This window comes from Tachyglossus aculeatus, chromosome 21 (genome assembly GCF_015852505.1).
Source record: "Tachyglossus aculeatus isolate mTacAcu1 chromosome 21, mTacAcu1.pri, whole genome shotgun sequence".
NCBI classification, from domain to species: Eukaryota; Metazoa; Chordata; class Mammalia; order Monotremata; family Tachyglossidae; genus Tachyglossus; species Tachyglossus aculeatus.
In genome coordinates, this window is record NC_052086.1 from 5,719,094 (window position 1) to 5,733,605 (window position 14,512).

The 14,512-nt window shown below is 47.9% G+C and overlaps 1 protein-coding gene across 1 annotated transcript in view; it reads right to left on the reverse strand.

The window, feature by feature from the left end:
* Positions 1–2,318: 2,318 nt before the first annotated feature.
* Positions 2,319–14,512, reverse strand: part of LOC119941870 — a 130,734-nt gene continuing 118,540 nt past the window's right edge. Inside the window, exons 8-9 of the mRNA XM_038762392.1 lie at positions 2,506–2,613; positions 2,319–2,423 (exon numbers count right to left, since the gene is read on the reverse strand). Of these exons, the coding sequence (XP_038618320.1) occupies positions 2,319–2,423; positions 2,506–2,613 (213 nt within the window). The remainder of the gene's footprint in view (positions 2,424–2,505; positions 2,614–14,512) is intronic.

Below are 14,512 nucleotides of genomic sequence, written 5' to 3' on the forward strand. Positions count from 1 at the left end.
ACTTCATTCATTCAATTGTATTTGTTGATTGCTTAGTGTGTGCAAAGCACTGTACTAAGTGCGTGAGCCTCTGTGAGAGGTCCTACCCATTGCTCAATCAATGGTATTTAGCGAGCACCCATTCTAGGCAGAACACTTTTCTCAGCACAAAACACCAGAGGTGGTCAACATGGTCCGGGCCCTTAGGGAGCTTACAGTCCTAGCAAGGGACAGGGAGAGCCAAGTATTCGGCTATGGAATCCCCGTTTGGTGGCTTTTGGACCTTGCTGGCTCCTGACCCTCACATCCTTCAGTTTCTACATCCACTCAACAGAAATTACATCCGGAATGATCCCCAAGCGAGCACATTTACTGGGTTGAACGTGGCCAGAGAGCGTGGAAACAGAATATGCTAGCACAGTACTGAATGGTGATAGTCTCCCAAAGCTGAAATCAGTGTGCGGTCAGACAGACAACAGTTTCCTAACAATCAGGAAACCCTCAGGCCAAATAAATCCCTTTAAATCAAAAATAATCATAATAACCGTGGCATTTGTTAGGCACGTATTGTGTGCCAGGCCCTGTACTAAGCACTGGGGGAGACAGATGGTAACTGGGTTGGACATAGTCCCTGATCCACAATGGGCACATGGTCATAATCCCCATTTGACAGATGAGGGAACCGAGGCACAAAGAAGTGAAGTGGCTTACCCAAGGTCACACAGCAGACAGGTGGCAGAGCCGGGATTAGTATCCGGATCCTCCTGACTTCTGGGCCTAGGTTCTGTGCGCTAGGCCCCACTGCTCTTGACCACGAGATAATCACTTCCAAGTCCAAAGACCTTGTCTTATTCTTTTTTTATTATTATTGTATTTGTTGAGCGCTTATTATGTGCCAGGCACTGTACTAAGTGCTGGGGTGGGTACAAGTAAATCGGCTTGGACACAGATCCTGTCCCACACATGGGGCTCACAGTTTACATCCTCTTTTTACAGAGGAGGTAACTGAGGCCCAGAGAAGTGACTTGCCCAAGGTCACATAGCAGAGAAGTGGTGGAGCTGGATTAGAACCCACAACCTTCAGACTCCCAAGCCCGTGCTCTATCCACTACACCATGCCGCTTCACACTACACCATGCTGCTTCTTGTTATATTATTAGAATGCACTTTCCCGAGCGGAGTGTAGTATGATACTTCTGCCTCCCGTAAGCGCTCAACTGACTGATTGATTGATTGGGAGCCAGGATTTCCAAGCCTAGCTCCACTGTTGGCCTACTGGGCTTCTGCAGCCCTTGGGCAAGTCATTTAACCTCTCTGGCCCTCAGTGTCCTCCTCTGTACAATGGTGATAAGATTGTGAGCCCCCATCTGGGTCAGAGATTGGGTCCCATCGCATAACCTTGCATTCCCCACAGTGCTTAGTGCGTATTAAGCGCTTAATAAATGTCATAATTACTGTAACAACAACAACAATCATAATAAAGTGGCTTAGACTTCGGAGGGTGAAAAGCACTTACTGACATCAGTGATAAAGGGGCGCATCTTCGAATATTCTTGGTTCATTTGCAGCTTGTGACGTGTCGGGAAGAACGTCAGCAGGAAAGCTGGGAAGATTCTTCCAATAATACACCTCTGTCTGGAGAGAATACAAAATCCATGCTGTACATCATAAGAATGGTAAGTGGGATACTTGTTAAGTGCTTACTATGTGCCAAATACTTGACCAAGTGCTGGGGGAGATAGGAGGTGATCAAACCCCACATGAGGCTCACCATCTAAGTAGGAGGGAAAACAGGGATTGAATCCCCCTTTTGCAGATGAGGGGACTGAGGCCCAGAGAAGTCAAGAGACTTGCCTAAGTCACGCAGCAGGCATGTGGCAGAGGTAGGATTAGAACCCAAGTCTCCTTAGACTGTGTGCCCCACGTGGGACAGGGACTGTGTCCAGCTTGATGAATCTGTATCTACAGCCTTGACCCACAGTGTCTGACAAATACCATAATAATAATACTAATAATAACTCTTCCTCCCGGGCCCACGCTCTTTCCCCTAGACCACACGGTTTTCATTGTCCGATGAAAACACGTATTACAGCAGACCTGGGATCACATCATTTCCCCTTCCCCAAACCCCACAAGGTGCTGGAACCACAATGCTGTTCTTTCCCGCTGTTTCTTTGTGGCTTTATGGTTGTGCATAATGGGGCCCAATTAAACGTTCCACAGTATACGACATTTTCTGTACTAAACAGAATTTTATTATCAGTTAACATATTGATGAAAGACTCTGGGCAAGTCAATTGAAAACGGAGTAAGTAGCGACACATACTTGAACTATTGATTCATTTACTCGCCTGCTTGGAGTATCGATAAGCAAAATGCCGTTTGGCGCTCAGATTGTTAAATCGCTCTGTACCAGATTCTTTTTCAAGGGAGCTACAGTGAGACTGAAAGGTGGAAAGATGTCCGAAGCCGGGAGGTCGTTCCCCTCTACGCCCCCGCCGACCTCCCCACCCTGGCCCAGAGTACATCCTGCTGGGAGATGTAGGGATGAAAGGGGGCGTGGGGGCTGTCGTAGTAGTAGTGACGACAGCATTTATTGAACGCCCACTTGGTGCGGTGTAATGTACTGGAAGCCTGGGAAGTATGGAATAAAGAAGTGACATGTTCCCTCCCTACAAGAGGCTTCCAAACCAATGGCAACAGAACACACACACACACACACACACACACACACACACACACACACACACACACAATCACTCAGTATATCCTGCCTTGATTACTGTCTCCACCTCCTTGCCAACCTCTCAGCCTCCCGTCTCTCCCCACACCAGTCCATACGTCACTTCTCTGGCAGGATCATTTTTTTTACAAAAAAAGTTCTGTCCATGTTCCCCCACTCCTCAAGAACCTCCGGTAGTTGCCCATCCACCTCTGCATCAAACAGAAACTCCTCACCATTGGCTTTAAAGCCCTCTAGCCCCTTGTCCCCTCCTACCACACCTTGCTACTCTCCTTCTACAACCCAGCCCACACGCTCCTCTAACGGTAACCTCCTCACTGTACCGTGATCTCGTCTAACTCGTCGCCAACCTCTTGCCCATGTCCTGCCTCAGGCCTGGAACGCCCTCCCTCCTCATATCTGACAGACAATGACTCTTCCCTGCTTCAAAGCCTTATTGAAGGGCCATCTCCTCCAAGAGGCTTTCCACACGACTAAGCCCTCCTTTCCTCTTCTTCCACTCCCTTCTGCGTCACTCGGTCTTGCTCTCTTTATTCATCCCCCCTCCCAGCCCCACAGTACTTACGTCCGTATCTGTCATTTATTTATTTCTGTTAATGTCTGTACCCCCCTCTAGACTGTGAGGTTGTTGGGGTCTCTCTACTGCCGTATTGAACTCTCCCTAGTGCTTAATACAGTGACCTGTCCACAATAAACGCTCAATAAATCCCACTTATTGACTGAGAAGGCCTGACACGGTAAAGGTTTACCAGCAGAAGAAGGGGACTGCCCAGCTGAAAGGCGGATCATTGGTGACCTTGATCAGATGCCCCACTAACGGTCTGGAGCGCAAAAAGCCTGTCACTCTAGCACTGGACAGGAAGCGTCCTGCCGTCTCTCAAATCAGGCTCTGACAGGTCTGTGGCTCCCTGAGGGGATTTTTCATACAGCGAGATGAAGGGGGAGGCAAGAAATGCGGACACCCCCTCATTCTGTTTCCTGCCTCCTGGATTTTGGGGGGTTTTGTATGGTATCTGTTAAGCGCCTAATAAGTGCCAAGCACTGGGGTAGATAAAAGCGAATCAGGTTGGACAGAGTCCCCTGTCCCATATGGGGCTCACCGTCTCAATCCCCCTTCGACAGATGAGGGGCCTGAGGCCCAGAGAAGTGAAGTGACTTGCCCAAGGTCACCCAGCAGATAAGTGGCTCTACCCACTAGATCATGCTGCTTCTGTGGAAACGACAAGGCAAGTTTGGGCTGCAGAAATTGAGCAGAGAAGGAGAGGGAGGGTCTGGTCTCATCTTATGCAGCCGACCGCAAAGCAGACAGACCAAGGATCCCACTCTCTCTCCCGGCTACAAGGGACTATTTGTTTGGATTCCGTGTCACAGATACATCTGGAGCTTATGTCCCTTAAACGCCCAGTGCCTGCTTCGGGGGGTGGGAAGGGGGGCATGCCTTGGTTCACTGGAATGGAAACATCTATGACTTCATTCAGATCGTATACAGATGATCGCAGGCCATGGCGGGGAATAGAGCAGATGTTCGTGTGTTTATTTTACCATGCTCTTTGGACCCTCCTCCTCCTCCTCCCTGATTCACCACCCCCCAACCTCCAAAAACCTCCCTTGGATTCGGATCCAGACTTGTTTCTTAGCGTCAGTCTGTCGATGGGAAGTTTGACCGCCAAAGTCGTGTCTTGAGTTTATTACTGTGCTGTATCTCCAACCAACACATTTAACAGGCCAACTTTAAGATCAACCCTCCCAGCAATGTGTGCTTAAGTGCACACGCACAAACACACACTCACATCAGCATGGTTTAGTGGACAGCATAGGCGTGGGAGTCAGAAGGTCATGGGTTCCAAACCCAGGGCTACCACTTGTCTGCTGTGTGACTCTGGGCAAGTCACTTCATTTCTCTGTGCCTCGGTCCCCTCACCTGTAAAATGGGGATTGAGACTGTGAGCCCCACCTGGGAAAGGGACTGTATCCAATCCGATTTGCCTGTACCCACCCCAGCACTTAGTACAGTGCCTGGCACAGAGTAAGTGCTTAACAAATACCAGAATCATTATTACTACCTTCTCCACCCACCCAAAGGGCAGATAAACATTTCTATCACTGGCACACAATCAATCAATTAAAGGGAGTGCTTTACTCTGTGCAGAACACTGTACTAAGACTGTGAGCCCTGTGTGGGTCATGGATTGTGTCCAACCTGATTCGTCTGTATCTACCCCAGCGCTTAGTACAGTGTCTGCCACACAGCAAGAGCTTAACAAATGCCCTAAAAAGAGAAAATAAATAAATAAATGAAAAAGAAGCAGCTTCAGAATCTTGAATGAACTTTTACAGCAGCCAAAATTCACTTAGCAGCCTCCAGATCTGATGAGCGTACTAAAAGTAGTAAGAGTCGGAGTAGTGCTGTCAATCGCACAGTTACTTTGGGTGGAGTGCTGTACTAAGCGCTGGGAAAAAATAAACAGGTGGAAATGAGGCCCAGCCCCATGCCCTCCAGGATTTTTTAAATCTGAGGATAAGGGTACAGTGTTCTGCACACAGTCAGTGTTCAATAAATGATAATAGAAATAATGACGGTACTTTGTGAAGCGCTTACTATGTGCCAAGCACAGTTCTAAATACGGGGTGAGATGCAAGTTACCCAGGTTGGACACAGTCCCTGTCCCCATTTTCCGAGGGAACTGGGGCCCAGAGAGGTAAAGTGACTTGCCCAAGGCCCCACAGTGGATGTAGCAGAGCCAGGATTAGAACCCAGGTCCTTCTGATTCCCAGGACCGGGCTCTAGCCACCAAGCCATTTTGCTTCTCAATATGAGTGACAGACAAGGGAGAGGAAAGTGGCCGGGGAGGGGGGCGGGGAGTCCTGGTGATGTGAAGGACACCTACATCAACTAACTGCTAGTATTTATTGAATGCTTACTTTGTGCAGGGTGCTGTACCAAGAGCATGGGAGTCAGAGAACCTGGGTTCTAATCCCAACTCTGTGGTGAGACCTTGAGGAAATCACTTCACTTCTCCAGGCCTTAGTTTCCTCATTCACAATACCTGTTCTCCCTCCTATTTAGAGTTAGAGTCCACATGGGACCTATCTTCGATCCATCCCACGCTTAGGACAGGGCTTGGCACTTAGTAAGCGCTTAACAATCAATCAATCAATCATATTTATTGAGCGCTTACTGTGTGCAGAGCACTGTACTAAGCTCTTGGGAAGTACAAGTTGGCAACATATAGAGACGGTCCCTACCCAACAGTGGGCTCACAGTTTAGAAGGGGGAGACAGAGAACAAAACAAAACACATTAACAAAATAAAATAAATAGAATAGATATGTACAAGTAAAATAAATAAATAAATAGAGTAATACCACAAATACCACAATTAGTATTATTATTATAATTGAACAAGTCTACACATTCCTGTCCAGCCACCCCAGGGGTGCAAAAAAGCTATCCAGGGGGGAGGGAAATCCCACTCCCCACCTCACCCCCACTCTCCTGGAAGAGACCCCAAAAGAGAAGCCTGCACATAGGATAGACGGCAAGCTAATAAGAAGAAAAATTATGGTATTTGTTAAGCCAAGCGCTGTTCCAAGCTCTGCGGTAAATACAAGGTAATCAGGTTGGACACAGTCCCTGTCCCAGATGGGGCTCACAGTTGTAATCAGATGAGGCACAGTCTCTGTTCCACAAGGTATTTCATCCCAGTTTAAATGACTGAAGAAATGCAGGGCCAGAGAAGTGATTTCAGTCAATCAATCGCATGCCCAGAGAAGCATGGCCTAGTAGATAGACCCCTGGCCTGAGAGTCAGAAGGTCATGAGTTCTAATTCTGGCTCTGCCGCTTTGCTGTGTGACCTTGGAGAAGTCGCTTCACTTCTCTGGGCCTCAGTTCCCTCATCTGTAAAATGGGGACTAAGACTGTGAGCCCCATGCACGACAGGGACTGTGTCCAATCCGATTTGCTTGCAATCCTCTCAGCGATTAGTTGAGTGCTTGGCGCTTCACAAATGCCACAGTTACTTACTGAGCGCTTACTGTGGTCAGAGCACGGTGCTTCACACATAGTAAATGCTTAACAAATGCCATCATTATTATTATTACTGAGCGCTTGGGAGAGTACAGTATAACAGACGCATTTCCTGCCCGCAACGAGTTTACAGTCTAAAGGGCCAAGGTCTCATGGTAGACAAGTGGCGGGACTGGGATTAGACCCCAGGTCTCCCGCCTCCCAGCTCCTTACTCTTTCCACTAGGCTACACTACTTCTCATTTTCAGAAAAAGGTACACAGAAATATTAGTGCCTTGTGCCTCTTTCCTATCAAACATCCAATTAACTCTAGAGCACAGATGTCAAAGACTAGACTTCCAGCTTCTAATAATTAAGCCCCAGGGTAATCAATTAATTAGCCAATCGATGGTAATTACTGAGGGCTTACTATGTGCAGAGCATTTGGCTAAGCACCTGCAAGAATACAAAACAGTCTTTCTGTGCTTCCATTACCTCATCTGTGAAGTGGGATTAAGACTGTGAGTACTATGTGGGACAGGGGCTATGTCCAAACTGATTACCTTGTCTCTATTTCAGGGCTTAGTACAGTGCTTGGCACATAGTAAGTGTTGAACAAATACCATTAAAAAAAACCCTCAAAACAATCGAATTGGCAGGTACATTCCCTGCCCACAATAATAATAATAATAATAATTATGGTATTTGTTAAGTGCTTATTATGTGTCAAGCACTGTTTTAAGCACTGGGGTAGATAAAGGGTAATCGGGTTGTCCCATTTTACAGATGAGGTAATTGAGGCAGACAGAAGTTAAATGACTTGCCCGAGGCCACCCAGCAGACAAGTGGCGGAGCTGGTATTAGAACCCATGTCCTTTGACTTCCAATCCCATGCTCTTTCAAGGAGCTTACAGTCTAAAATTGTCAAATGGGCCACAGTTCCTGCTTCAAACAGGATTTTTCTCCATCCCCGTCTTTCAAATGGGGAAACTGAGGCCCAGAGAAATCACGTGACTTGCCTTCGTCACACATTAGGCAGTGGTGGAAAACTCAAGGACTCCTGACTCCCAGTCCTGTGCACTTTTCACTAGGCCACCCTGCCCCTCACGGTGCCATCTATGATGGCGAAAAGCCATCTCTAGGCTGTCAGCTCATTGTGGGCAGGGAATGTGTCTATTGTATTGTTGTGTTGTCCTCTCCCAATTGCTCAGTCTAATGCTCTGCACACAGCGAGCACTCAATAAATATCACTGTCTATCTGACTGACTGAATGACTGACCATCATGGGAGCTAAAGGGACATTCCACCCCCGAATCCTAGTCCTGGAGCTGTAGTTGCCCCTCTTCTTAAATTATTCCCATGGCTCCACTCCACCCTTCTCCCTGCCCACACTCGATTATCTTCTCCCGCTCCATGACTCGGAAGCAGGAGGGAGATCATTTTCATCTTCCCATAATACCTTCACTGACCCAGGATCTTTCAACGGACGCAACGTGATCCCAAGACCAGGCCTCTCTCCCCCACCCTGCCTTCACGATTCCCTGACTCTCCCTTCGTTCGAGAAAGTCTCTTTTTAAGCAGCTTTTCCTCTGAACAAGCCCCAATATAAATGCCGACGGCCCTCAAAAACCCTGCCCAACTGGGAGCGAGTGCCTATCAGACCTTCAAAACATTACTAAGGTCGCATCTCCTCCATGAGGCCTTCCCCGACTAAGTCCTCTTTTCCCCAGCTCCCGCTCCCTTCTGCGTCATCAATGCACTTCAATCCGTGACCTTCGGACACTAGATACTCACCCCAGCCCTAACCCCATAGCACTCATGTACATACCTTTAAATTATATTACAAATTACTTATTTTTTCATATTAATAACTGTCAGTCAGTCAATTGAATTTATCGAGCACTTATTCTGTGCAGAACACTGTACTGAGTGCTTGGGAGAGAAAAATAGAACATTAAACAGACATTCTCTGCCCACAATAAGCTGCCTTCCAGACTGTAAGCGCATTATGGGCAGGGTAGATGTGTGTTAATTCTGCTGTATCGTACTCTCCCAAGTGCTTAATTTAATGCTCGGCATGGAAACCAGCATGGTGTAGAGGATAGGGAACGGGCCTGAGAGTTAGAAGGTTATGGGTTCTAGTCCCAGATCCTCCACTTGCCTGCTGTGTGGCCTTGGCAAGTCATTTCACTTTTCTGGGCCTCAATTACCTCATCTGTACAATGGGGATTGAGACTTACGAGCTCCATGTGGGACAGGGACTGTGTCCAACCCAATTTGCTTGTATCCACCTGAGCGCTTAGAACAATGCCTGGCACAAAGTAAGCACGTAACAAATACCATAATCATTATTAATTATTATTGTACAGTAAGCCCCCAATAAATATGACTGATTGACTGGTTGGTTGGTTCGAAGAAACCGCTTTCTCCCAAGTGAGAGAGTCATGTTGGGTTGTTCTTGGTCCACGAGGTGCAGTTTAAGAGGAAGCAGAGAGGCAAGAGAACCAGGAGAGAGCTGAGTCAGTCAGTCAATCACATTTACTCAGTCCTTACTTTGTGCAGAGCACTGTACTAAGTGCTTGGGAGTGGACAATATCACAATATAACAAACATATTCCCTACCCACAACAAGCTTAGAATCTGGAGGGGGAGGCAGACAGGAAAATAAATAAATTAAATTACAGATATGGACAGAAGTGCTGTGGGGCTGGGAGGGGAGGATGAATACAGGGAGCATGTCAAGGCAACGCAGAAGGGAGCGGGAGAAGAGGAAAGGAGGGCTTAGTCAGGGAAGCCTTCTAGGAGGAGATGTGCCTTCAATAAGGCTTTGAAAGAGGGGAGAGTCATTGTCCGTAGGAAATGAAGAGGGAGGACATTCCAGGCCAAAGGCAGGAGGTGGGCGAGATGCTGGCGGTGAGATAGACAAGGAGGTGGTACAGAGAGTAGGCTGGCACCAGAGGAGTGAACTGTGTGGTCTGGATTGAGGTAAGGACAGCGGCGAGGTGAGGTAGGAGGGAGCAAGGTGATTGAGAGCTTTAAAGCCGAAGGTAAGGAGCTTCTCTTTGATGCACAGGAGGATGGGCAACCACTGAAGTTTTTTGAGGAGTAGGGAAATGTGGCCTGATCATCTTTGTAGAAAAATGATCCCCTTTGCTCATGGCCCGGGAAACAGCCGACTGAGGGGTGGGGAGAGGAGGAAGCAGGGGGGGCTGCGTCCTCTTCTTGTCAGGATTTCAGGAAAGTGTCACTGCCACAGAAAATCCACCCGGAAGGTGGTGGTGAGGTGAGCAGACCACGCGTGGGGACAGCCCAGTGGCTGGGACACCTCACCTGAGCCCCCGATGCCCAGAAGCAGTGGGGACAGCGAAGATGAGCCCCAAGGAGCTTCTGGGGAAAGGGGTCCGGGGTCAAGAGCTTCTGGCAGGGTGCAGTGCACAAAATGGGTGCTCTCTGCCTCAGGCCCGGCAGGTTCATTCAATCGTATTTACTGAGTGCTTACTGTGCACAGAGCACTGTACTACGCACTTGGGAAAGTACAATATCATAACAGAAACTCCTCATCATCAGCTTTAAAGCACTCAATCACCTGGCCCTCTCCTTTACTTCACCGACTAAACCCCAGCCTGGAAGCATAGTTCCCCTAAAGCCAACCTTCTCACTGTACCTCGATCTCATCTATCTCAAGATCCAGTCCTTTGGCCTGAAACACCCTCCCTCTTCACATTCATTCAATCATATTTATTGAGCACTTACTGTGTTCAGAACACTGTACTAAGCGCTTGGGAAGTACATCTGACAGACAGTGGCTCTCCCCACCTTCAAAGCCTGATTGAAGGCCCATCTCCTCCAAAAGGCCTTACCAGACCAAGCCCTCCTTTCCTTTTCTCCCACTCCCTTCTGCGTCACCAAAGCTTAGTAGTCATTAGTCATTATCACACTTGGATTATTAGTGATTATTTCATTTGGATTTTCACCCTTCATTTACTCCCCCCATCAGCCCCACAACACTTATATTCATATCTGCAATTCATTTATTTATATTCACGGCTGTCTCCCCAGGGACTACCAACTCTGAACAGTTCTGTAGAAAAATGAGATGGGCAGCAGAATGAAGTATGGGCTGGTGTGGGGAAAGACAGGGGGGCAGGGAAGTCAGTGAAGAGCTCCGTGAGGATAAGTGCTTCAATCACCGTATCAGCATGGTAGCAGTTTGGATGGAGAGGAGAGGGTGGATTCTGGCGATGATGTGAGGGCTGAACCGACAGGATTTGGTGACAGATCAAATATGAGGATTGAATGAGAGAAAGGAATTGAGAATAATTCATTCATTCAATCATATTTATTGAGCGCTTACTGTGTGCAGAGCACTGTACAATGCTCTTGGGAAGTACAAGTTTGCAACATATAGAGACGGTCCCTAGCCAACAGCGGGCTCACAGTCTAGAAGGGGGAGACAGACAACAAAACAAAACTTATTAACAAAATAAAATAAATAGAATAAATATGTACAAATAAAATAAATAAATAGAGTAATAAATACCTACAAACATATATACACATATACAGGTGCTGTGGGGAGGGGAAGGAGGTAAGGCTGGGGGGATGGGGAGGGGAAGCAGGGGGAGAGGAAGGAGGGGGCTCAGTGTGGGAAGGCCTCCTGGAGGAGGTGAGCTCTCAGTAGGGCTCTGAAGGGAGGAAGAGAGCTAGCCTGGCGGATGTGCAGAGGGAGGGCATTCCGGGCCAGGGGGAGAATGTGGGCCGGGGGTCGACGGCGGGACAGGCAGGAACGAGGCACGGTGAGGAGATTAGCGGCAGAGGAGCGGAGGGTGCGGGCTGGGCTGGAGAAGAAGAGAAGGGAGGTGAGGTAGGAGGGGGCAAGGTGATGGACAGCCTTGAAGCCGAGGGTGAGGAGGAGGGTGAGGAGAATAATGCCAAGGTTTTGAGCTTGTGAGGCAGGGAGGTCAGTGGGATTGTCCACAGTCAAGGCCAAGACAGGGAGAGGATGCAATACCTGCTTGTCCTCTGACTTAGACTGTGAGCCCCACCTGGGACAGGGACTGGATCCAACCGGATTTCCTGGTACCTACCCTGGGGCTTAGCACAGTGCTTTTTGCAAAATGCTATGGTATTTGTTAAACCCTTACTATGTGCCAGGCACTGCACTAAGCACCGGGGAATATACAAACTAATCAGGATAGACACAGTCCTTGTCCCAAATGGGGCTCACAGTCTCAATTCCCATTTTGTAGATGAGTTAACTGAGGCACAGAGAATCAAAGTGACTTGCCCAAGGTCACAAAGCAGACAAGTGGTGGAGCCAGGATTAGAACCCAGGTCCTTCTTTTAGGCCTGTGCTCTATCCACTAGGCCACACTGCTTCTCGTGGCACACAGTAAGTGCTTAACAAATACCGCAAACATTATTATCCTAGTTAAAGGAAAATATCATGTTTTTGATGCCCTCCAAAAGCAACTCTCCTATCCCTCCCAGTCACCAAACCCAGGGTTAGATAGTTCAGATTGGCAGGAAATTCTGACATTTAACTTAACACTTTTGGGCAGCGGGAAGCAGCACAGCCTAGTGGTTAGAGCATATGCCTGGGAGTCAAAAGGACCTAGATTCTAATCCCGACTCCACCACTTGTCTGCTGTGTGACCTTTGCCAAGTCACTTAACTTCTCTGTACCTCAATTACCTCACCCATAAAATGGGGATTAAGACTGTGAGCCCCCTGGGGAACAGGGACTGGGCCCAACCCAATTACCTTGTATCTACCCCAGTGCTTAATATAGTGCCTGGCACTTAGGAAGCGTGTAACAAATACCACAATTATTATTATTATTAGTATGCTGCCGCATATAAATAAAAAGAATGATTACTATCTTTATTGATCACTCTCTATGCACCAAGCACTAGGGTCGGTACGTGATAATCAGATCAGACCCTGTCCGTATCTCACCCAGGGGCTCCCGGCCTTACCCTCAATTTCCATAAGTGTAAACTTAGGCCCTGAGAGGTTGAGTGACTTGCCCATCGTCACAGAGCAGGTCCAAGGCAGGGCTGGGAATATAACCCAGGTCTCCTTGACTCCCAGTCCCCCACTCTTCCCACTTAGCCACACTGCCTTTTCTCTCTCTAGTGGGGTAAAACTCTCAGAGTACACTAGACTAACTCATTACAGGCAGGGAACGTGTCCACTAATTCTGTTGTATTATACTCTTTCAAGTGCTTAGTACATGTGCTTTGCACACAGTAGGCACTCACTCTGTTGTTGGGTAGGGACTGTCTCAATCTGTTGCCAAATTATACTTCCCAAGCACTTAGTACAGTGCTCTGCACACAGTAAGCGCTCAATAAATACAATTGAATGAATGAATGAAATAGCATTGATTGACTACGCTATGTAAAATACCCTCTGATTCTATGATCATTCTTTTATTTGTACATTCTTTCTTTCAGGGTGGGAGAGAGACGGGTCTGAGTCCAACCCCATTTGCTTGTATCCACCCCAGCGCTTAGTACAGTGCCTGGCACATAGTAAGTGCTTAATAAATACCACAATTATCATTATTATTGTCATCAGCAAAGAAAGGATCTAACCTAATTTGTACCCAAAGAGGACCAGAGTTTCAGCCACATTTAACATTTTGGCCCCTCGCTGCCGACGATGTTGTCTCTGAAAATGGAAGACATTTCTCTCTGTAGACATTTCTGACTGCAGAACATTTTGTTCACAATAAATGCCTGTCAGAGCCCTATGTGGGACAGGGGCTGTGCCCAACCCGACTGGCTTGTATCCACCCCAGCACTTAGTACGGCACCTTGCACACAGTAAGCACTTAACAAACACCACAATTATTATTATTATAATTCCCATTTCTCCACAATTTTTTAGAAGGAATGCTGCGATTAAGCATGAAAATTTAGTCATCAAAATGCGGACGACCTCTTTGAATTTACCCTTGATTAGCAACGTGAGGCCTGCTGCCAGCCCTCAGTCCAGAGACGGCAGGACCAGGGACCGGTGGTCAGGGAATTGATGATAGGGGGGCAGCTTCCACCCTCCTTTGTCTCTGCCACTCATTTTCAGCCAGAGCCCGGGGTGCCAGGAGTGAGCGAACGGGCAAGAGTGTGGCAGATGGCATAGCACAGCTGCTGTCTTCCCCAACTTTAGCTGACTTCAATCAATTAGTCGTATTTATTGAGCACTTACTGTGTGCAGACCACTGTACTGAGCACTTGGGAGAGCTTGATCTAAAGGAGCTTGTTTTTTTCATGGTATTTGTTAAGGGCTCACTCTGTGCCGGGCACTGTACTAAGCACTGTATACAAGCTAATCAGGTTGGCCACAGTCCATATCCCATCTGGGGCTCAGAGTCTTCATCCCCGATTTACAGATGAGGGAACGGAGGCACAGAGAAGCAGCATGGCTCAGTGGAAAGAGCAGGAGCTTTGGAGTCAGAGGTCATGGGTTCAAAACCCAGCTCCACCAATTGTCAGCTGTGTGACTTTGGGCATGTCACTTAACTTCTCTGTGCCTCAGTTACCTCATCTGTAAAATGGGGACTGAGACTGTCAGCCCCCGTAGGTCAACCTGATCACCTTGTAACCACCCCAGAGCTTAGAACAGTGCTTTGCACATAGTAAGCGCTTAATAAATGCCATCAAAAAAAAAATGACTGGTCCAAGGTCACCCAGCAGTCACATGGCAGAGCTGCGATTTGGTCGCAGGTCCTTCTGACGCCCAGGCCGGGCTCTATCCACTAGGCAACGGTGGTCCTCCAT